Here is a 22,526-nt window from a genome sequence, read left to right as displayed (position 1 = left end):
GATTGGAAGAATAGCATGTTTATCCTAACATCGTGCTTATTTTGATTCCGGTTTGCTTCATCATTTCACCATCAAATAGGAGGGCATATTAGTTAACACTAACCGGTTACATGATTACATTTGATACCTTTATCTTTCATACTAGAAGACGCTAAAAGTACTGCTAAAAGTGCAGTATACTTCTGCTTAAGATTACTACCATATCCTGCAACAACTGCCCAATCTTTTATGAGCTAGCTTGGCTCTTTTGCAACTCTGTTATGAAACAATGTATCATCACCGTGTTTTATTTTCATGTTTATTTCTGATAGTTTAATTCACTAGCAATTTAGATAAACCTTCTAAGGACTTTTTTTCACTTTCTGTTTAAATATTGACTTCTGGAAGGACTCCTCATCCTTGAGAAACATTTTGTATCAGTGTGACTTTATTGTCTGGACAGTTCTGAATCATCAGAGCTCATGTGAAGTTGATTGTAAAAGTCCATGATTCCTTTTCCATCTTTGTACAGTGTGTTGAATTGGTTAGTTTTGGCATAGCAACTATCACATCCAGTCTTTCATTTTCAGTATGACTTTCAGTGAGACAAGCACCAGAAAAGATCACTCTCAATTTCTTCAACTACTTTTTTGCGTTGTGACAAATTACTTTGGAATGAGGGAATGGTGGAACTGGAAAGAACTTGAAAGAACTTGGGGAATGCTGCTTTTTTTTTCTTCTCTTGTATTTTTATGTTCTAAATACATTCTCAATCTGTACTAGTGATATATTTCCTTTGCTCTCAATTGATTTTTTTTTAATCTATGTTGACATCCAGGCCAAACTGCCAGCTCAACTCTGGTTGTCTTTCTTTGCTTTCTGATTTCTTGTCTTTCCCCGAAATGTCTCTGCTGCTCTGCAGAACTCCTCTTTCAACACCTTTCCTCTGACATCTGTAGTGGTATTATATTTTTTCACCTCATTTGCATTTAATGAACTAGAAGATTCAGTTCACCTGGCTTGCCACATAGCATTAGGTATCTAGTATAAACCAGTTTCCAAGACTTTTTCTGCAGTCAATAGAGAGAGATAATTACCTCCAGAAGCTGATTTGTCCTGTTCTAAGATAAGGGCAAAATTTGTCTGCCTAAATGTAGGTGCTTTTACCAGTAAAGACACCTTAGGATATTCAAGGATGCATCTGCAGTAGCATGTAAATTTTTGTCAGGAGTACTCTTCCGAAGAAAATCTGCTTGTCTTCACTCACTGTGGTTTGGTTCACATCTTAGAGTACATGAATTGGATTCCTTTCAGACAAAACTAAAAAGAAAGTTGACCTCTAGGAGTGCACTTAATTGACTTTAACCCCTGGCAGGGATTCAGTTCATCACCATGATTTGAGTTAAAACTAGTGTGAATTCCTTTGAATCTAAATCCTGTCCATATCTACATTAGAAATATCAGCAGACTGAGGAGTGTCTGCTGCTGATGGTGTTGAAACGCTTGGTGCTGTGACCCAGCTGATGATCCAGCATCCACATCCACTGGCTCTTTGCAGTGAGCTCTTGAGGTGTGTCATCTGGTTTAAATTCAAGTGAAAGAAGATTAACTGTTGGGAGAATGCTCAGTGTGAAAATGAAGATATCTGGGAGACTCACTTGAATCCTGATCTGAGCCAAAGCATTACTGTAGATGTATAGTAATAGCGCAAGCCATCTGCATGCACTTGGCAGATTGGACACAAACCCAATGCCCTTACTGTGTGGTAGCTGGAAGCCATTTGAGAGACAGCATAGAGACACATATGATACTAACAGCATATGTTTAAGTCCCTAGTCCCACCCTAAGACAGGTAAGGTAAATTATTCTGTATAGGTGCCTCTCCCTTGAGCAGACATGAATCCTACAAAATTAGTTGCATAATTTCCAAATGGCTAAAGTCACATGAAATAAAGTCCATTCTTTGTCAGAATCTAGCTGTCTAAGTCAAAGAGTGTCTTAGCAGAAATCACCATAGAAGACTTTAGGCATTTATATATTCCTTCAGAAATCTTACATATGCATCTTCTGCTCCTACAAATGCCTAGAGGCACCACCACTGTGTTTGAGACAAGTACATAAGTGCTTATCAAGGCCCGAGGCCATCTGGAATTCACAGGATGGGCATCCTCAGACTTGCATCTCTTAAGGACCTCATACTCCCTGCACACCTAACAAACACCGACAGTGTGAAGTGCAACACAAATTAGCAGTCATAGCTGCTCTCATTCAAATCATAGCCAGAGGAGGATTCCCTTCTGTATCTGTCCCTACATATGTGCAAGAATTTGGGGAAACAACCCACAAAGGATGAATTGCAAAACTGCCATTTTATTGCTCTGCTCTCCTGGCACTGTCCCCCTACATATAAATTATTTGAAAATTGTTGTTGTTCTGTATGAAAAGCTCTGCAGATGTACAAATCCTGGGCATAAAAAAAAAAAAAAAAAAAAAAAAAAAAAAAAAAAAAAAAAAAAGGAGGAAAAGAGTAAGAATTTTAATTTGGAAGTCAGGTGGCCTACAGTGCACTTTGTTTTCCTCTGTCTCATATACTCTCCTTTGCTCAAGCTGCTATATTGAGGACCATCTTGAATGTAATGTATTTACAATAAAAACCCAAACAAATTCATATGTGCTGTCCCCAAATACACTTAAGCAGCACTTTGGTAAATACCCATTTTGAAATGCCTCTCACAATAACGTGCAAATTACATACCTTGCAAGAGTCACAATCTAGAATAGGTTGCAGTGCTTTCAAAAGACATTAAAGCTGTTACTGTCAGTAAGTGCTTTCTATATTCCCTTCAAATATGTTTCAAGAGATTTTCTGAAGGCTTTGTTAGTACAGGAAACTTTATCTATCACAGTGCTTTAAGCTGACAGATTGCTAACACAAATCCATCATATTAAAAACGTTAAGTAAGTTAATATACCATGTAACAAATAATTATGATACTGAGATAATATATTGTTATATTATTATATATCTTATTATATAGAAGAGCCACACTCCCACTGTTGGTTTTCTTGTTTGATTAGTTAGGTTTTTTAGTTTTCCTTTTTTAATTCCTAGTGGTATGGGTGAATATCCAGTGAGATTTCTGGACAAGCTCTGGTGCTAGTACCTAGCTATTGTATCTTGGACATAAAGAGTCTGCAAAATTTTAAAAGCAGACTTACAAAGAGAAGCTGTAGAAGAGCAAGAGGTTGAGTCAGTGTTTCTGGAAAGTATTCTGAGAGTTCTTTTACTCTGTTTAAATCAGCTGAAAAATCTTTTTTTACATAAGTTTAGAATTGTCTGTAATTGATACTAGAGGAAACTGATTGCAATAAGATACTACTGTTAGGTGATAGAGTACTCAGCAATGAAGATTTAAATTAATGTTATGATAATTATTGTATTTACTTTTGGCTACAATGTTAATCATTTATGGGTTTGATTTGTTGGGTTTTGTTTGTTTTTGTTTTTGTTTTTGTTTTTGTTTTTATGTTGTTCTTCAGAGTTACAATACACCTCAGGCCTAAAATTGTTTCTATTTTGTACAGCAGGTAATAAATTAAGATGAATTTTAAAATGTTATGCTACTCCCATGCTTCACATGCATGAAGCAAAAACAGCGAGATCCTTCATTCACTGCTTTGAAGGTTCCAAAATTAGGAATTTGTTGATTTTAAGGTAGATTCTCCAGCATCCGCCTCTCAGTTCAGTCATCCTAATCATTAATCAAGATGATGGAAATTGTGTAAGCATGGCCTTTCTAAACCTGTCTTTTAATAATGAGGTATGGTTATTGCTGAGTAATGGAACAGTGGCCAGTGGAAAACACTGGTGAAGCCACAGCTGTATTTCTCACAGGATGCTTTTGCTGCATCACTTCATTCTCACTCAGCCAGTGACAACTGCTTCAACTGCTTTTTTGTGCATTTATTCCACAACTGCTTACTGTTATTCATCTGCAACTCATTCATAACTAATCTGCAAATCCCCAGTCCCTTTTTCTTCTGGTCTGTCTATAAGACTCCCCAGAAGGACACACATGATTAGATCTAGTGATAAGGCAAACAGGAAAAAACCCACTGTGCATTTCACAGGATTTTTAGTGCTTAAGAAATATTAAAGTGTGTACATCTTACGCATCAAATATGTGTTAAAGTTACTTTTGCCATTGATATTGATTTGGCCATTTTACTGTTCCTTCTGTCTTCTTGTCCATTGTTAAAGCTTTCACGTCAAGGCTTTTTTTAATTGGATTAAGAACTCTTTAGAAGCTAAATATTGTCTCCCTTTAGCTTCTACAAATTCTAGTCCATTGCAGAGCTGAAAAGGGAAGAGGCAGAGCCCTAGAACTCAGGGGAGGTGGCATCTTTCCTGAGGTGTCCCTGCAGCCTGGGACATTCAGCAAGCCAATGCCATGAAGCTTTTGCTCTTCCTCTTATTCGTAGCATATCCTATCCATGTGGGGAAGAAGCTGCCTCTTTTGTGTCTGTGTAGCTGGCTAACCCCAATTCTAGTCCTTGCTAGAGGACAGATAACAGGAGGTTGTTCTGAACAACACCGGATGTGCTAGCACAGCACAGCCTATGGGAAGAGTGGTATCCTTCCAAAACCTGCAACTTGAAAGCTAGCACAAAGGAGGTTGGAAGAGGACCCTGCCAAATATATCTCCTTTGTAGAACAGAAGTAGAAATGCACACCAAACCACTACACTGTAATATGGGACTACTTATTGGGCCCCTCACTTCAAGAAGGACATGGAGGCCCTGGAGCATGCCCAGAGCAGGGCTATGAAGCTGGTGAGGGGCCTGGAACACAAGTCCTATGGGGAGTGGCTGAGGGAACTGGGGTTGTTGTGTCTGGGGAAGGGGAGGCTAACAGGAGACCTTATTGCTCTCTACAACTACCTGAAAGGCAGGTATTGGGAGCTGGGGGTCAGCCTCTTCTCACAGGTAACTAGGGATAGGACTTGAGGGAATGGCCTCAAGTTGTTGGAGGTTTAGGTTGGCAATGAGGAGACATTTCTTCTCAGAAAGAGTAGTCAGGCATTGGAATGGGTTGCCCAGGGAGGTGGTGGAGCAACCATCCCTGGGGGTGTTCAAGGAAAGGTTGGACATGGTGCTTAGGGACGTGGTTTAGTAGGTGACATTGGTGGTAGGGGGAGGGTTGGACCAGATGGTCTTGAAGGTCTCTTCCAACCTTAATGATTCTATGATTCTGTGATTTCCCTCTTTTACTGAGAGCAGAACAATTGAAATCAAGTCTGTGCTCTTTGTAGGAGTGTTTGTTTGTTGCATACCTGGCTGATAAACAGACACAAACAATTAACTCTAAGGACAACACCAATGGGGTGGTAGAGTTGCTGGAAGACAGGCTGGGTGGATTATGCATTCTTTCAGATAGGGACAGTCTTCAGAGATTTTCACCCTGCATTGGAACATCTGTCTTTTAAAGAACATCTGTATATAAAGTCCTATTACAAGAGATACCGTAGATGTTCTGTATGAATGATAAAGTGGAGAGGCAGAGCAAGGGAGCAGGCATGGAGATGTGTAAAGAGGATACAGATAATTTTTGAAAGGTACTTTGCTCCTTTGCATGTTACAGATAAAAGTTCCAGTGGACAAATTTTCCTTTTTCTAAGTGGCTGAATGGGTTTGAGAGACAGGAAGGAGAGGAGATTAAGTGCTGTTTGAGCTGATCTAGATGATATGCCATCTTCATTCTCTGAAATGTTGCTGCAGACTGAAGGATCATTCCCCTGTTGGAAAAAAAATTAAAAAAAAAATAAAAAAATACTTGGTTTTGGTTTTGTTTGGAATGGCCTCAATGCACAAAGCTGTAAGGCATTGGTCCTACTGGCTTTATGAAAGCCACTTTTATGCTGAAAGGAAGCATAACTCTTTGCTTGTTGTTGCTCTTGGATTCAACAAAAACATGGAAGGATATAATTCAAATAATTAACTTTTAAACAATAATGCTGAATTGGGCTTATTTTCAGCTTGCCACCTGTCTTTACAGAAGCCTGAAAACTCATTTTAGGCCTATTCATGAAATGTAAAGGGGATTTTCAGGGCTGGTGAGATGGTTTGTTCTGCTGCTGTGTGGTCTTGTAAGGAAAACACCATGCAGCTAGCTTGCAGCAGTCAGCTGTTAACACTGCCTCTGCCACTGTCTTACTTAATCGTGGTGGACAGTCCCTTGATGTCTCTGTGCCTACATTTTCCCACCTATAAAACAGGGGAGATGGTTTTTATTTACTTTGTGAAATGCTTTGAGATCCATTTTATATCACAGCAAAAATTACTAAGAGTAGTCATATATTTTGCTCTTTTAAAACCATAGGGAACAATCTGTGAATCATCTTAGTCTCTGCAGCCAGTGGGGGTCCCTACAATCATTCAGAATTAGTAGCTGGGAGAGAGTGGCTATTGCACAGACATGCCCATGCTCCAGAGTTGTGACTGCAGCTTGCACAGGTACACCAAGCCAGCGCTAAGTGATGGCACTGCTAATGGGGCACTCGTGTTAGTGCAGAGCTTGGTGTGTGCTGCTGGCTGCACCCAAGTAGCTGAGAACATGCCCGGCTGATCAGCCCACACTGAGCTCCATACTGCTGCAATGACATTCCTGCCAGTATCTCCGTTAGTTAATTTAAAGCTAGCTCAAGTATGTCTGCGCAAGCTGCAGTTAGGCTGTGACTGCAGTATAAAAATACACCCTCCAGGAGACCACAGGCAGACAAATCTTCAGAGAAAGTGTCTTACATTTGCAATCAAGCACAGGCTGATGGCAACATTTCAAATTTGCCTTACCTTTAGTTTATTGTTCTTCTGTAAATGCAGCCATTCTGCCAAAGTAGATGAGGGTTTCATTTATCCTATTCTTCTATCATGAATGGTGTTTTAGACTAGGACATGCTTAAAACAGGAACTTTCATTTTAGTTACTACTTTATCCATGCATGGCTCTCATCTACTTTTTTTTTTTCCCATCCAAAATGTGTAGGAAGACTTAATATTGTCATAATAATGTTGAGAGGGAGTTACTGTCACTCTGTTTTCAGAGACAGAGAAATCAAGGCAGAGGAAAAGTTACCTGCCAATGATTAAATAGCAAGTCAAGGGAGAGAAAGAACTGGTGATAAACTTTTTTTTTTTCTTTTTCCTGGGGGAACCAGTGATGTTTCAGTCACATGGACTTTATCAGTGAGTTACTCACCAATTCCCAATTGCATCCTAATCCACTTTTTTTTCCAGTTCCCCTGTTTTTATACACCTTATGCTAATGTTTGTAAGGGAGTGTCTTAAGTACACTTTAAAATGACATGGCAAATTAATAATAATCTAAATAATTCAGTACCGTATAAATTGTATAGAACTAGTATCCTCCCAGGATGTATCAGATAAATAAAACATGGGTTAGAATGGACTCTGAATAATGGTATTATAAGAAAGACATCTTAAAAAATAAAAGAGGAATGATAATATCCTTTTCTGTTTTACAGTCTCCCTTTCTTAATATATTTTTTTAAATTGCTCCAAATTCAAACATTTATGGTAAATGTATACATTGAAAAAATCCTGGTTTTAAGTCTCATTAGCTGTGTTAAGTGTCAATTCATTTGGCAAAATACTCTCCTAGAAAACAGTTTGTACCAGTTCAGTGCTATTTCGTGTCTGATTCCTCAAAGATCTATTCTGAGTATAGAAAGGAGCCACATGATTCATTCAGCTTGTGCATATCTATTTTATCATGATAGAAGGATTATCTATGGAGACATAAAGGTTTGTTAAACAAAGTATCATTAATCACTCTGTCCGGAAATGTAGACTTTGCATGAACATGCTGTAATTTGCATTAGTTTTGCTATGCCTTGCCAGTGCTGCTAGCAAGAAATAACAAACCTGTATTTATGAAAAGGACAGGTTAAAGATAAAAATAATTCTATCTGAAAACTGTGAGAATGGTACAGAATCCTGTCGCCTGCACTCGTTCAATGGGAGAACACTGTATTTGTAATAAATTCCTTTTGCTCTGGATGAGTTCTGCATTTTCAATGAGGTTAACTTGGCAACATTCTAGTTGATTTTAATAAAAATAGCTGCTTTGAGGACAGGGAGCTGAGGTTGCCAAATTTACAGCTGCCTTGCACAATTACTCTTACACCTCCTTCAGGGCTACTTAGAACCAGTAAGCAAATTAAGTGTATCGATTGCAATTTTGTTGGACTAACCCTTTTTTCTTAAGGAATAAACTTGATTCCTTTCAGTATGTGTCTGCTCAGAGTGATCTCTTTTCTTTTCAGCCATAACACAAAGACAACATCATGGCTGGATCCACGACTTGCGAAAAAGGCTAAACCTCCAGAAGAGTGCAAAGAAAATGGTAGGTTATTAAGTTTTCCTTGCTGCTCAGAGGGGATTTGCCTTTGTGTGTGTGTCTCTCTCTCAGTTCTTAGAAAAATCAGGCATTTGGGAGAATGATGAAAGGTGTTTAATTGCTGCTTTGGTTAGAAGCCATAAGTGATACCAGTTCTTAGTGTGCCATGTGTTTCTGCTTTTTATTATCCTTTCTGATGCTATCCAAAGCTGAGGATCACAAGTGTGTTTTCTGCCTGTTGTGTGTGTGACTCTGGGACTGACCTTCTCCCTCATCTCCTACGGAGAACTTTGGTCTGCAGAACAGAATCCCTTTTCGGATTCTGATCTTTTAATCTACAAGCGATTCAATGCATAAGGGAAGCTAGCAGCACCGTGGGAATATGAATATTGTTTGATTTGTATTTAAAGGTACAGTGCTATGCTGTTTAGTAGCCAATTTAAACAAAATAGTGTCTGATAAAGCAGGGTGTGGGAGGGAGAAAATAGATTTTTAAATAGTCTGTCTGAGTTCATGACTGGATTTTGGGGGTACTGCATCGTTAATGGTTTAACATTTATTAGTGTAAATAATACCGATGATGCTTAAAGGAGCTGTAGCTGTTATACAGGAGAGGGTAGTATATCAACAAACTCAAAGAGAGATATGAAATAATACAGATCTCATCAAACTCACATGCACTCAGTATAATTTTAATTTTTTCTCTAGTAAAGTTTCAGGAATCAAAATCATTTAATAAAGCCAAAGTAAAGATGTATTGTTATGCATTTTTTTCTAGGGAGTTCTTTTTTTGTTGTTTCATAGTTCACTGTTAGTTAAATCAGACAGTTAAGAAGCAATGATTTCTAAAGACTGCTACTTGTTTTATTTTTGTGAAATATAGGGAAATAAATGCATGCATGTGAAGTTCATTAATTCAAAGCATTTTAAAATATTTTAAATTAACTAATTGTATTTCATATACTGCATCTGATTTATTTTAAATTTTCCAAAATACATTAATTTGATTAATGTTAATATTATTAACAGGGAAAAAAACAAAAACCCTCAGTGCCATTTTTGGTTGATAAAGGGGTCACCTAGGAGTTGCTGGCTGTGTGAAATGTAGGGTCAGCGCTTTGGTATAGACTGTTCCTGGTTTTTGCAAACAGCTTCATTTTGAAAGCCTGCTGTATTCCAAAAATCCTTTCCTTATTTCAGCAGCAATTCTGACGTTCTCTTCTGACATCAGAAATTACATGTCTGAATGATTTTGTGATGCTTATTCCAGCACTTAAAACACTATCTCCTGGACTAAATTTTACAGTGAACTGAAACATAACAAGGGCACAGGAGTTTTGTTATAAATCTCTCACATTATTTATATGAAGCTATATCTTTGCCTGCTCCTTAAGGAATACTAGTGTAAAAAACAAAACAAAACAAAACAAAAAAAAAATCCAGCAATATCTATAGAGTAACATATCACATAGTTACTTGGAGTCAATGTTTTTGTTTTTGTTTTCTCATAGCTGTTGTATACTGAGATCACAACAAATATTGAATTATTATTTTTTTTAATGAATCTAAAACAATTTTAAATGAAGATCAATTCATTAAAGAAACTGAATTATTTTACAGTAATTTGAGTACTAGATTATTGAATGACTATAATATGCTGGGTCATGCTGTTCTTTTAAGAGTTGCTTAGCTCATTAATGCAAAGTACATGAAGGGAACCATAAAAGACTTCAGGGAGACTCTTATGTTGTTATAGAGGCTGTTCTTGCAACATCTCTTTTTTCTAAGGTTCTTCAGTTGCTCAAAAATTGATGTTGTGGGTTTATATATATATATATATGTATATATATATATATATTATTTCCAATACCTACAGAAGAAAAAGAAAAGGCTCTTAAAATGGCTAATATCCCTTAAAATGACTAATATCCCTTAAAATGACCGTACCTTGCCACTGAGGTCCAACAACAGGGCGTTATAGCACATGGGGATTTGAAATTTTTATCTAGTTTTAATGTCAGATCAAGGAGTAATTTCACAAGTTTCAGCTATGGCTTGGTACATGTTTTTTATGCCAAATGTCTTTTCTGTTACACTTCATGATTTATTATGGCACATTTTTACTCATACAAAATTTTAGAAAGACATTGGTGCTTAAATAGGAAATTATACTTACCATGCTTCTATATTATTACCTACATAAGCTTAAGTTTTTCACTGACGTTCATTTTGCCACATTTGAAACTTGTATTGATTCACTGAGATACGTTATGACGTACTTATCACCTATCAGATTCTGCCATCAGGTTTTGATCAGAACAACCCAACTTACATGTGCTTCTTTCAGTGCACATCCTGCCAAGTTCTCCTTCTTCATTCCACCACCAGCACACCATTTTGACCTCAGACAACATCCAACCAATATCCAATATTTGAGTCCTGGACTAGCAATATTGAGGGGCCCATCTCCACTCTTCCACTTTCAGCTCTTTGATGTTCTTTTGCCAGATACTAATTCTCCATTTCTCCATGTTCCCAAGTTTCTTTATCTGCAAATCCCAGTGCTTTTCTCTTCTCTCTGAACCAACCTTCCAGCACATCTTGGAATAATTTTTCACGTGCTTTTTCTAAATGATTGACAAGCTGTACCAAGCTTTCTTTGCCTTCGTTCTGTGGACTCCTTCTGTTTTCCTTTAATGATGCTCACTGCTCTTGCCCCCTTCGCAGGTCAGGCGGTTTTAAGGGCTGATTTTTCTTTCTGTCACTGTCATGACCTTCTGTGTGAGTTTCAGAAAATTACTTTTACTTCTGTTCTGTCAGTTCTACTTAGGTGGTAGTTCTTTGAAGCAAGAACTGCTTCTTGCTCTCTGTTTATATGGTGCTTATTTGAGTTTCATAACTGTTTTTCAATAAACAGAATTACCAATATATATTGCTGGCAATACAAACTACACTATTTTACACATTTCCAATTTCCTGCAGAAAGTCTTGATTTTTAAAAAATACTATTTTTTTTCTCATGAAAATATGAATAAAATAATTGGATTTGTTTAGTTTTGAAAACTTATTTTAAGTGATTCTTTTTTTTTTTTTTTCACATGAAAAATTGTTAACTAATTTTTATTTGTAAATAAACATTATAGTTCTGCCCACTGTGAGCCTGATTCCCTGGTTGCTACATTTTCTGTAAGGTGATATTACATAGCAAACTTGGATTTGCATGATTACAGGTATATTTTGCGAGTGGTCTGCTAACAGATTCTGTTCATTGAGAGAGAACATGGAAAAGAATTACAAGTCCCTTAAGGCAATAGAAACATAGTTTAATACTGAAAGATAACTCATCCTAAATGACAGAACAGGTTTTTTAGAAAGTTCAATTTTGACTAAGAATTGCAGTAATTTAATTTTTAAAATTCTTCAGTCCATTTTAGGAAAAATTCCATTCTGGAGAAAAGTGAACACTTACTTCTTTATCTAGTTTGGGGGTTAAACAGCTATTAAAATTTCCTGGGATCTATAAAGTAGAATTTAATTTAGTAGATTACTAATCCACCCCAATCAGTATTCTCCATTCATCTTAACCTTTTTTTTTTATGTCAAACTCTTTTCTTCTATTTCTTCATTTTCAAATTCAAGTAAATTCAAAAGTATAAATAATTTTTGATTTAACCTGTCAGTCATCTGTCATCTGCCTATCCATCTCTATACCTACCAACTTGACTGAAAAGTACAGATTTTTATTTAGGGTGAGCGGAGTTTCCTTTGTACTTCATTGACTGTGCATATGAAGCTCATATGTAAACACCTGTGCATAGAAAAACTACTATGTTTTGGTGTCTCTACCTTGAACTGAACCCCGACCTCGCTATCTCATTTTATTGGATTATCCTTTCCTCCATTCCAATTGTTACAGCCAATATCTTTGTGCGAACTCACGGCCATGCACTGCCTCAACTCTCACTGTCATGCCAGCAACACACACATTTATCATTGTCCTCTTCATCTTCTCTTCTAGTTGAGTCAATTAGCTCATGCTAGATCTGACATCTCACATTGGACATTTGCTATCTGGAGTCCTCCCACTGATTTTCCCTACTCTCTTTAATAGCAGTACTTTCAGGGCATGTTTTCCTTTTCCTTGTCACCCAAGCAGCAAAGTATCCTCTCACTGCTCTGTATGGTACATGCAGTACCATGCAGACAGACGAATTCAGGAATTCAGTTCCCCATCCTTCTTTGAGACAATGTCATCACCACAATCATCTCTAAAAATCTCAGATCTCTCTGATTAAATTCAAAGTTATAAGGGTGATCACTGATTAGGCTATCTGTAATCTCAAAACTATAACTAACTTGTGAAAGCAAGACTCTTTTACATGAGTAAATAGGATGGGTTTTCCTTATTTTTTTCTGAAAATTTATGAAGTATATTTTTAGCTGGAAGCATCACTTGTGTGACACAGGAGTACCTTTGTTCACTGCATATTCAGTTTGTAAACCTCTTTAAAAGGCACTGAGATTTAGGGGAAAAATATTTTAAAATCATTCTATGTTATGAGTGCTTTAACACTGAAGGTGTTAAATGGTCAGGTTCTTTCTCAAAACCTGACCATTTAACATAGCTCGTCTAAGATACTGCCTAACCATTTTTCACATACTCCTATCCTAATACTAGAAATAGCTGAAGTCCAACAATTAGACTGTAGCTGACTATTTTGCTTGTTTTGAACAAGTGTTCCTTCTCCATAAACCATGTATCTCTGGTAGAAAGACTCAGACTTTCAGTGATGGAGGAAAATTTATACAGGCAACTCTATTGTTATGTTTCTACAAATGTAATCAAGAATATAAACCAACTATTTTCTCAAACATCTCCAAACTTTGCTAAAATTAATAGGCCTTCATATCATTAAGTTCTTTGACTGTTGGCCCAAAAGAAACAAAATCTAAGGCTCTCTTTCTCATCTTACATTTAATACATTCTGAATTTCTTGTTGAGCTTTCACCCATCAGAACCTCCAAGTCCTTCTCCACAGTGTTGCTCTCAGTAAGTTCTTCCAGACTGTATTTCTGTCTGAGATTGCCATGACCCAAGTGCAGAACCTTGCACTTGGACTTGTTGAACTTCATGAAGTTCACATGGGCTCACTTCTCCAGCCTGTCCAGGTTTCTTTGAATGGCATCTCTTCCTTCTTTGAACTGCACCACTCAACTTGATGTCATCTGCAAACTTGCTGACGGTGCACTCAATCCCACTGTGTATGTCATTGATGAAGATACTGAAAAGCACCAGTCCCAAGACAGACCCCTGAGGGACCCCTGAGAGAGACTGGCTCAGCACCAGTCTCCACCTGCACATAGAACAATTGACCACTGACCACTGCTCTCTGGGTGCGGTCACCAGGCAAATTCCTTATCCACACTTCAAAGGTCCTTTGAAGGACTGTTCCTTTGAAGCCAATTCCTTATCCACTCGTCAAAGGTCCACCCTTCAAATCTGTATTTTTCCAATTTAGAGATTAGGATGTCCCATAGGACCATGTCAAAGGCCTTACAGAAGTCCAAGTAGATGACGTCAGTCAGTTTTCCCTTGTCAACTGATGCAGTTACTCCATCATAGAAGATGACCAGATTGGTAAGGCAAGGCCACCAGATTGGTCAGGCAAAAAAAAAAAAAGAAAATTAATCAAAAACTCACCCTACTCCAGTACTTAAAAAAACCAATTTGCTGTTCTTTTTTGAATTTGCTATCTGATACTTTTCTTCTTCCAATGAGATTATTTATATGGAATAAAAATAATTAATGAAATGAAAGAATAAATAATTGGCTTATCGGTATTCTGCATAATTTCTGTCTTGTGTTGAGCATTTTGAAAACCTGTTTGCATTTGAAATTGTTTTATTTATAAATAATTTTCCTTTTCACTTCTAAAGAGTTTGCAATGGAATATATAAAACAAGAGTAAGAGATAGTCCTAATGCTGAAGCATTTGGTTTTCTGTTTTGATTCATACTGAATACTTATCAATATATTTTACTTCATCAAAAAATGGATGTGACTCAGACTGCTTTATGACACATTTTTTTCAGTTCTTTTAACCGCATTTTTTCTTATTTCCACTGATTTTTTGAGCATTTCAGTCATGATCAAACTCTAGAATATCTGTGTTCTTATACACCTCCTTCTTTTTAGCAAGTACAAGTGTCTCTATAGTTGCGTATATCCATAACTTTATCCAAAATTGCCACTTAAATCACAAACTTATTAAGAAATGATTTGTCATTGTTTAGCTGATTCTTCACTATCATGTTCTAAAACATCATCTCTTTACATTTTCACTTTGTAGATGCACTTGAGTATAGGCATGCTTGTTTAATGAGTAAAACATTATTTGACTCTTATGTATGTTTTCACTGGAAATCAAGTTGTGAGCTTTTGTCTTGTGTAGATACTGTTTATAGGTGCCAATGTCCACTAGTGGCTATTTGTAGTAAATATTCATATGCAAATAGGTTTTCATTTGTCTGAAGCAGTAGCAGCTTTGGATTTGAAACCAAGTCTTCCAGTTCTTTGTGGTACAAAGGAGTGGGGGCTTGTTTGGTGGATTGGGCTACATCTATATCAAAGATTTACAGGAGACACTTGTATAACAGTACAGGTAGAGAAAGAAATGAATGCAGTAGGAAATGCCCTACCATGTTGAGTGGGCAAAGCATCAGCAGGATATCTTGCAACTCCAAATTAAGCCCTTGTTTCTGTTGAATAAATGGAGCCCAATATGAACTAGGAGAGAAGAAAGCTTCTGGGCTTTCTTTAAAGTGTGACCCTGAACACTGTGTCTCTCAAGATGATATTCTGCTCATTGCTACTGTCTATTTTATTTTCCTCTGTGAAATGTAGAGTTTTGTTTTGTTATTATTTGTTTTTAATTATCATTTTTGTAAGCTGAATTTTGTAAGCTGAGAGAACCTACAGACTCTCAGGTACTTTTTATCAGAAAGCCCAAGCAGTAGCCAAAGCAGGGGACAAGGTTGTAATCCCACATATTTAACAGCACATTGTAGTCTCTTCATTTTATGTATAAACTTTCATTTCAAAGTATCTTTTCAGGTTCCTATCTCTTTCTCTAGGTGAACATGATAAAAATTCTACAGAAAATGTAATCATCATATGATATCAAAAAACAAACAAACAAAAAAACAATAGTCATTTACTAGATGAGTAAATCAAAACATAGAAATATCAATAACCAAAATACGTTGTTCTGACAAAATTATTTACTACCTGAGAAGAAGTAGCTTCAGTTTTTCTTAGATTACCCTATATTATTACATCTACCACAAACTGCCAGTTCTTCCCATGCTCCCAGGTTCTCACCAGCCTTTGCAGGTTCCCCAAGTACCAGCAGGGCAGCATGTGAGCTTGGGGCAGGTCAGGCTGGGCCACTCGTGCTGATCAGTTTGTGAAAGCCAGACAGGTACCTGCTGAGCTCATGGTGTAACCTTCTCAAATGCAGGGCGCCTAAAGGGCATCTTCCCCTTCACAGTTGCTGATTTTCACAAATCATTTAAGAATGTATTTATCTTTGAGGCATCTGTGCCTCAGCTAAATTTAGTTGAAAACCAGCAATAGATTCAGACCTTAACAAAGGGAAATGGTGAACAGACAGATAATATGAACCCGTAAAATTCATTTCCCTGGGAAATCGAAGTAGAAAATCAGCTTCAGAAAAGTAGTGTTTGCTTAATCAAAATAAGAATTCCTGAAATTATGCAAGTTATGATTGATTCCTAATGCTAAGTGTTAGTTACATTATGTGTTAAATGGTACCATTTATTCCACTGTAGTCAAGGGTCTACCAGCATTACTATTTTAAACCTTGTTTCCAGGGAATTATGTTTGATGTTGGAAATATGTTGAGGAGAGTCTCTTTTTTAGACTTTGTACCAGCATAGCTTAATTGCTTTCTTCAAATGCTGGAATGTTGTTATTTATTAAATAGGTCATTATATAAAATAATGCCTTTATGTGCAATGAGACATCACTGTGCACATAAAAAGACCTCTGTCTATTTCATTATTAGTTCATATGTGTATGTTTCCAGGAAAGCTACCTTGCAGAATTTTAGTTTGATGTTAATTTAAAATATGACTAAGCCACAGATATGAGTATTACTAAATAAAGGCCGCATTGCCCGTCTCTAGCACAGTTTTCAGTCCATGGTACATGACAGCCTTGCAATACACAAAAAGTTAGTTATCATCTGCTGTCTTTTATTGTTCCTGTTGGCCTCAGTTAATAACCATCTACCACACTGAAAATACTTTCTGTCTATCCATCTGTCCAACTCATAAGAAACTGCAGAAATATTCAAATTCAGTTTAACTCTTCTTCTGAAGCTATTTGGAGGCTGGAGTCTAAATATTAACCGATATTCTCCATAGCAAAATACAGGATTTACGTCTCAATATGTAGACATTAAGTGATTACAAATGGCAGATAAAGTGCAGTACTGTCATAATGAATGAGAGATGGCCAAAGAAGTACTTCCTTTGAAAGGATAAAGCAAGGGATTCCCCATCATAAGTGGTATGGGCAGGTACTGGCTATATCTGGTATTTGGTGACCTGGTGCAAAAGGGAGTCCAGATCCCTTTTGTTGGGAATTTATTTTTGGGTAGGGAATTGAATGCAAAATGATGAGTCAGAAAGTCTGCACCATGAAGAAGGAGACAATTAAAGACAGAGCAGCAGAGAGATTGATCACATGCTTGCATCTCAAATCTTGATCCTTTCCAGAGCCTTATATTCAAGGCTCTGAAATGTCTCCTCTGCCTGAGCCAGAGCCTGACCTCTTCTGAGGATGCTGCTTATACATGAAAATAAAAATAAAATTAAAAAAAAATAATAGTAATAAAAAAAGCAGGGACCTATTTATTTGATTTTAAAACACACAAACTTTCTCTGTTGCAGTCTAGAAAAAAATACTATTCTGTAAGCGTAAAAAAAAAAAAAAAAGCTCCTCCGCTCCTCTGTTAGATGGGTTGCAGAATATAGTGCCAGATTCATCAATCCAGAGAGAAAATATAAGAGCAATGCAGAGCACAACATTGTCCATAGACCTTGTAAACCTTCTCCTCTGGGATATTTTGAATTGCTGTGCCAAGGACTGTTGCTTTTTTCCCAAGGGCAAGTAAGCAATGCTTGCAGACTTCAGCTGAGAGTGCCACGCACAGATGAGTAATTTTGCTGCAAACTTATAAAACTGTTCTGCAGATGCTTTTCAATTCAGTCATCAAAACCCTTCGTACTACAGGCCTGAGTCACTTCTGAGTAGGGACTGCCCATCATGCACTCCCACCTGGTGACTTTGTGATACGAACAAATGACTAGGAATTAGGAAATGGATTGACAGCCTACCAAATTTTCATTTTCAGTTATGACTTAAATGCAGGTGTTTCCAGATGATAAGGATATTGCACCTTTATACTACAGAGTTCTTGCTTAGAACTCTATTTTGCAGTTTACTAACCCCTTTTAAATAGCATTTGATGCCATCAATTTTGTAATGGAGCTGGCATTACTTGTAATAATATTGATCACAATGAATTTTTCCTGCCATTTAAGTACATATTGTACATGCTTTTTTTCAGCTTCGATTTACAATTTTGGATTTATTAAACAATAACCGGAAATCCTGTGAACAGTTGTGACCATTTGGAGGGTATTTTATGCTGACAATGCCAGATGGACATTAACTGACTAAAAAAAACCCTTTGATAATAAAGTCACAATAATGATAAAAAAATAAGAAGGGATGGAAGTTCATTAGTGGTTTTTGTTTTTTGGGAGTTCAGAAAATACTTTTCTGGACACTCTGGCACTGGTTGCAGGGACACAGCTTACAAGAGTACGTCTTCTTCACCTTAGGGTAACACTGAAGACAATAAAAGACAAGCTGTTCACATGTACGTATCCTGGTTGTCTATGCTTCTGGGCGAGCCCTAGGCAACTGGGTGGTATCTCCTGGGGGAAACCTGGGGTGCAGGAGTACTTCCCTGGAGCATGCTGGTCATTCTGACATATAAGTCCTTTAAGCTGTAATGGACTATTAAGTACTAGGTTGCTTTCAGAGCCATTAAAGTTTCTCACTATTGCAGATATACAAATCCCTGTAGAGTACTAACCTTGATCTTAAATAGACCTGATAATTGTAAGGACAAGAATGAATATAAGTGAGGAAAGAATGCCTATTTTCGTTGATTGTTTAGCACTTGGCTGTCATGCACTCACTGCTCCTGCTACTCATCTGGATTGTGTGTTTAACTGGGGAGATCCCCAGGATCTATAGTCAGCCTGACAGTAACTCTTCTAGCAACCTGAGGATTTTAAATGTTGCTAAATTCAGGCTGAGGAAGCTGCTAGCTTATCTTGTGGTCTTTGATGTGGAAAATCACAAGCTTTAATTCATGACGTTACTAAAACTGGTTCTATGAACCAGTGTCTTGCAAGCACACCCTTTGTGTGGTTGGAAACATATTTGCTTGTACGATGTTCTGAGATTCTGAGCTGAGATATACAGTGTTTATACAGTGTTTATAATAAATATCCAGCGTATGGAGTGCAGCATGCTCATTGGTGATATAAAATATAACCAACAATGATTTTTAAATGTCAATAGATATGGCTTATTTTGTAAAACCTTGGCAAATTATTATTTAATTTTTGAATAAAAAAGTGACTGACTCCAAAACAGAGCCAGCAAATTCAAGCTAATATGTGAGCATAGTTTAAATTACACTGCAACTGCAATAAGATCCAAGGCTACATGACCACCAAATGGCTATGGTAGCTTGAGTTTCTGCTGGCACTGCTAGAGCTCCTCACATCCAGTATCCTTTTTCCACTTTGCTTCCAAGTTAACTAGCTAATCTTAAGTAGTTTTCAGCTGGAATATGTAACGAAATTTAGAGAGGGAGGGAGAGGGATTTGTACACTCATCAGGAGAAAGGGGGACAGAGGTTTAACAATTCACATTTTTAGTGAGCTATAAATTGGATTCCACTCAGCACTGAAGTGAATAGCAAAATTCTTACTGACTGCATGAGGTTGATTTTTGCCACTGAAATACAAGCATTGTGTGGTGGATGCTCCAATGTGGAAAATTCTGAAAGTCGTTTCAGTTAGAAATGAATTCACAATATCATATTTAGCAAAGATACCTAAGGCCTTAATGCAAATAAAGAACAAAAGGTTAAAATTATTACTGAAATATTATTTAATCATAAGTAGAAATCAGACTACATGATTTTTGATCTTATTCTCTCTATAGCCTTAATCCTTCAGTCCTTGACTTTTAAATGGCAAAGAAGCATGATAGCTTTAACAAAGAGGTCTTGTGAGATTATATTCATTACAATTTGGCGAGCTACCCTCATTTTTATTTTTTCTTTTCCCTCTGTTCTTTTGTGTGTGTGTTTTGTTTTTGTTTTTGTTTTGTTGTTGTTGTTTGTTTTGTTTTGGTGGTGGTGGTGTTTTGTTGTTTTGTGTTTTGAAAGCTCTTGTTTTCAACAGAGATCATTAATGAAAAAGGAATGGCAATCTTCTTTTTAAAAAATAATTTTCATAATGGCCTTATTTTAAATTTCATCTAGAAGGTCAGCAATCTCATTGAATCTAGAAGTTAAAAAAATGATTTGATGTTCTTGACTGGAAAGTTTGCCTTGTTGTACAGACCTGTTGGGTATTTCCTGGCAACCAGTTCAAAGCACATTGCTCCCACATGAGAAATGTAATGGCTCACTAATATCCGTAGTATCACTCACTATTTTTCAGATACTTTGAAAGGCAGATTATTTGTCATTTTTTTCAACAGTCTTTGATTGTTTTTTCTTATAATACAATATATTATATATTTTATATATATATATACACTATATATATTAGTATATATATTCATTCACTGAGGAAGAATCCAAATTTCTGGATCCAAACTGTCCATTTGAATTTCACAAAATAAACAAATACCACATGGTTTCTACTTAGTATTAACTGAATTCATTATATTTATGACTCTCATTTTCTTTTTATTTTTCTAATATGCTTTAAAATGGTTTCAGCAGTTTTGCTTTTGTGAGACCTCTGCTTTGATTCTAGCCCAAGCTCCTCAAAGTGAGAGCTGGAGTCTTTGTTAAATGGAACTGGAAAAAGGCTTTCTGAGCATATGTCCTGTATCTAACTTCAGACTCCAAAGCAGCACTTTAGAAAGCCACTATCTTTCCTGCAGACACAGTTGCAGATAAGCGTTCTTTGTAAGAGACAGAAAAATATTGTGGTAAAATTTCAAACTTTTTAGAAGGGCACCTGCCCAAGTGGGACGTATGCATAGGTTTTTAGTATGTGGGTCATGGCTGACACAGAACAGTTGGGAAGGGAAAAACTGCATTTTCAGTATTCATACTGGAAAGCTTTGGAATAGAATGAGTGGCAATAAAAGGTGGAAAGAATAAACCAGAGATATGGAGAAAGTGATGCAGGCTATGTAAAAAGAGATTTGGATTTACGATCTCTTAAAACACTAGAACTATTTCAGCATAGAAAGATAGAGAGGAAAAAAAATCCCTCTGGACATGATAAAACCCTGAGCCTAGTAAAGGTGGAAGTAAAGGAATGGTGAGGCAAATGGGCAGCATCCTGGAATCCAGATGGGAAATGTTAGCCCCAATGATACAATTACATTTTAGGATTCTGATTGAGAAAATTGGTTTCTTTTAAGTGTTTTTTGTTGTTGTTTGTTTGTTCGTTTGTTTGTTTTAAGTCTAATTAAATTCTACAGAATGCAGCTTAATGTTTAATCAAAATAATAATTTCTGATTACACATTATGGTGAAGTGTTATGCCTTTGTTGTCTATGTACTGTAAAATGAAAAGACCATAGAAATGCAGAGGGCTCCCAGATAAATGTAGTTACTCACTATGAGCAAATACATATGAGCCACACCTACATATCTGTATACATGCATATTTATCTGTAGACATTCAGGCTGGATCCTGGTCACTCTTGTGGCAGCAGACTGGGATGCTGTGGGGTTTCCATTTACAAAGCAGTAAAACACAGTTCTTACATTGGATCATCTTCCTTGTGGTACATGAAAGAAGAGGGAAAAGGTCGTATGTTTTACTATCAAAACTATTAACAATGATGCAAATCTACACTAACAATTTTGTCTGAGAAATGATTTATTCTAGACAACATACCACTTTTGATAACCTGCATGTTTCCTGTGTTAGCACTGTAGTGACAGTGTTTGTTCTGCTTGACCATGGAGGTAACTCAGAGATTCTGCAGCTTCTTTTATCAGTATAGTTAAATGTATTGCATATTGGACATTGTTTCAGTGTACTTTTGCTCAAATGGATTTTGAAAAATGTGTGATTTTTTCCAATTTTATAAACTGTGATTACATATTTCAGTTCTGACAGCATCATGAAATACATGAGTTGGCCTGTCCAGACATTGTGCTAGTTTGTCAGAAAGAAAAGGGGAAGGGAGGGGTAGAATTTTTTGTTAAAAAAGCAGATACCTTTTTATTTTTTCAGTCCCAGGTGGATATCTCTCATCTATTTTCTCTAAAGTAGTCCCTGATTTCCCCATTTTACAAAACATTTTTTTGCATATGCAATTCATAATTATAGCATATCTTCTCTATGATAGCACTTGCACTTCTGAGAGGAAGGTTTTCCCTTACAGAAGCCCACAATTCTGCATTTTTTTGCTCCTTTAAAAAAAAATTCAGTGATTCCAGCTATCCTGTTACAGAAACAGAAATATTCTATCCATTTGGGCCTACAGGAAAGATGGAGAGGGACTCTATCAGGGAGTGTAAAGATAGGACTTCAAACTAAAAGAGAGTAGGCTTAGATTAGATACTAGGAAGAGATTCTTTGCTCTTAGTGTTGTAAGGCACTAGAACATATTGCCCAGAGAAGCTGTGGGTACCCCATCCCTGAAAGTGTTCAAGGCCAGGCAGGATGGGGCTTTGGGCAACCTGACCTAGTGGGAGGTGTCCTTGCCCATGGCAGGGGAGTTGGAGCTAGGTGATCTTTAAAGTCCCTTCCAACACAAACCA

At 36.9% G+C, this 22,526-nt stretch overlaps 1 protein-coding gene across 10 annotated transcripts in view; it reads left to right on the top strand.

The window, feature by feature from the left end:
* Nucleotides 1–22,526, top strand: part of MAGI2 (membrane associated guanylate kinase, WW and PDZ domain containing 2) — a 768,619-nt gene that overhangs the window by 517,390 nt on the left and 228,703 nt on the right. For all 10 annotated transcript variants that reach the window (XM_084532022.1, XM_084532020.1, XM_084532025.1 and 7 more), the window contains one exon: nucleotides 8,321–8,400. In XM_084532022.1, coding sequence (XP_084388148.1) covers nucleotides 8,321–8,400 — 80 coding nt within the window. The remainder of the gene's footprint in view (nucleotides 1–8,320; nucleotides 8,401–22,526) is intronic.

This window comes from Aythya ferina, assembly GCF_964211825.1.
Source record: "Aythya ferina genome assembly, chromosome: 1".
Taxonomy (NCBI): Eukaryota; Metazoa; Chordata; class Aves; order Anseriformes; family Anatidae; genus Aythya; species Aythya ferina.
The sequence above is the reverse complement of the archived record's forward strand: the minus strand, read 5'-3'. Positions and strand labels throughout refer to the sequence as shown.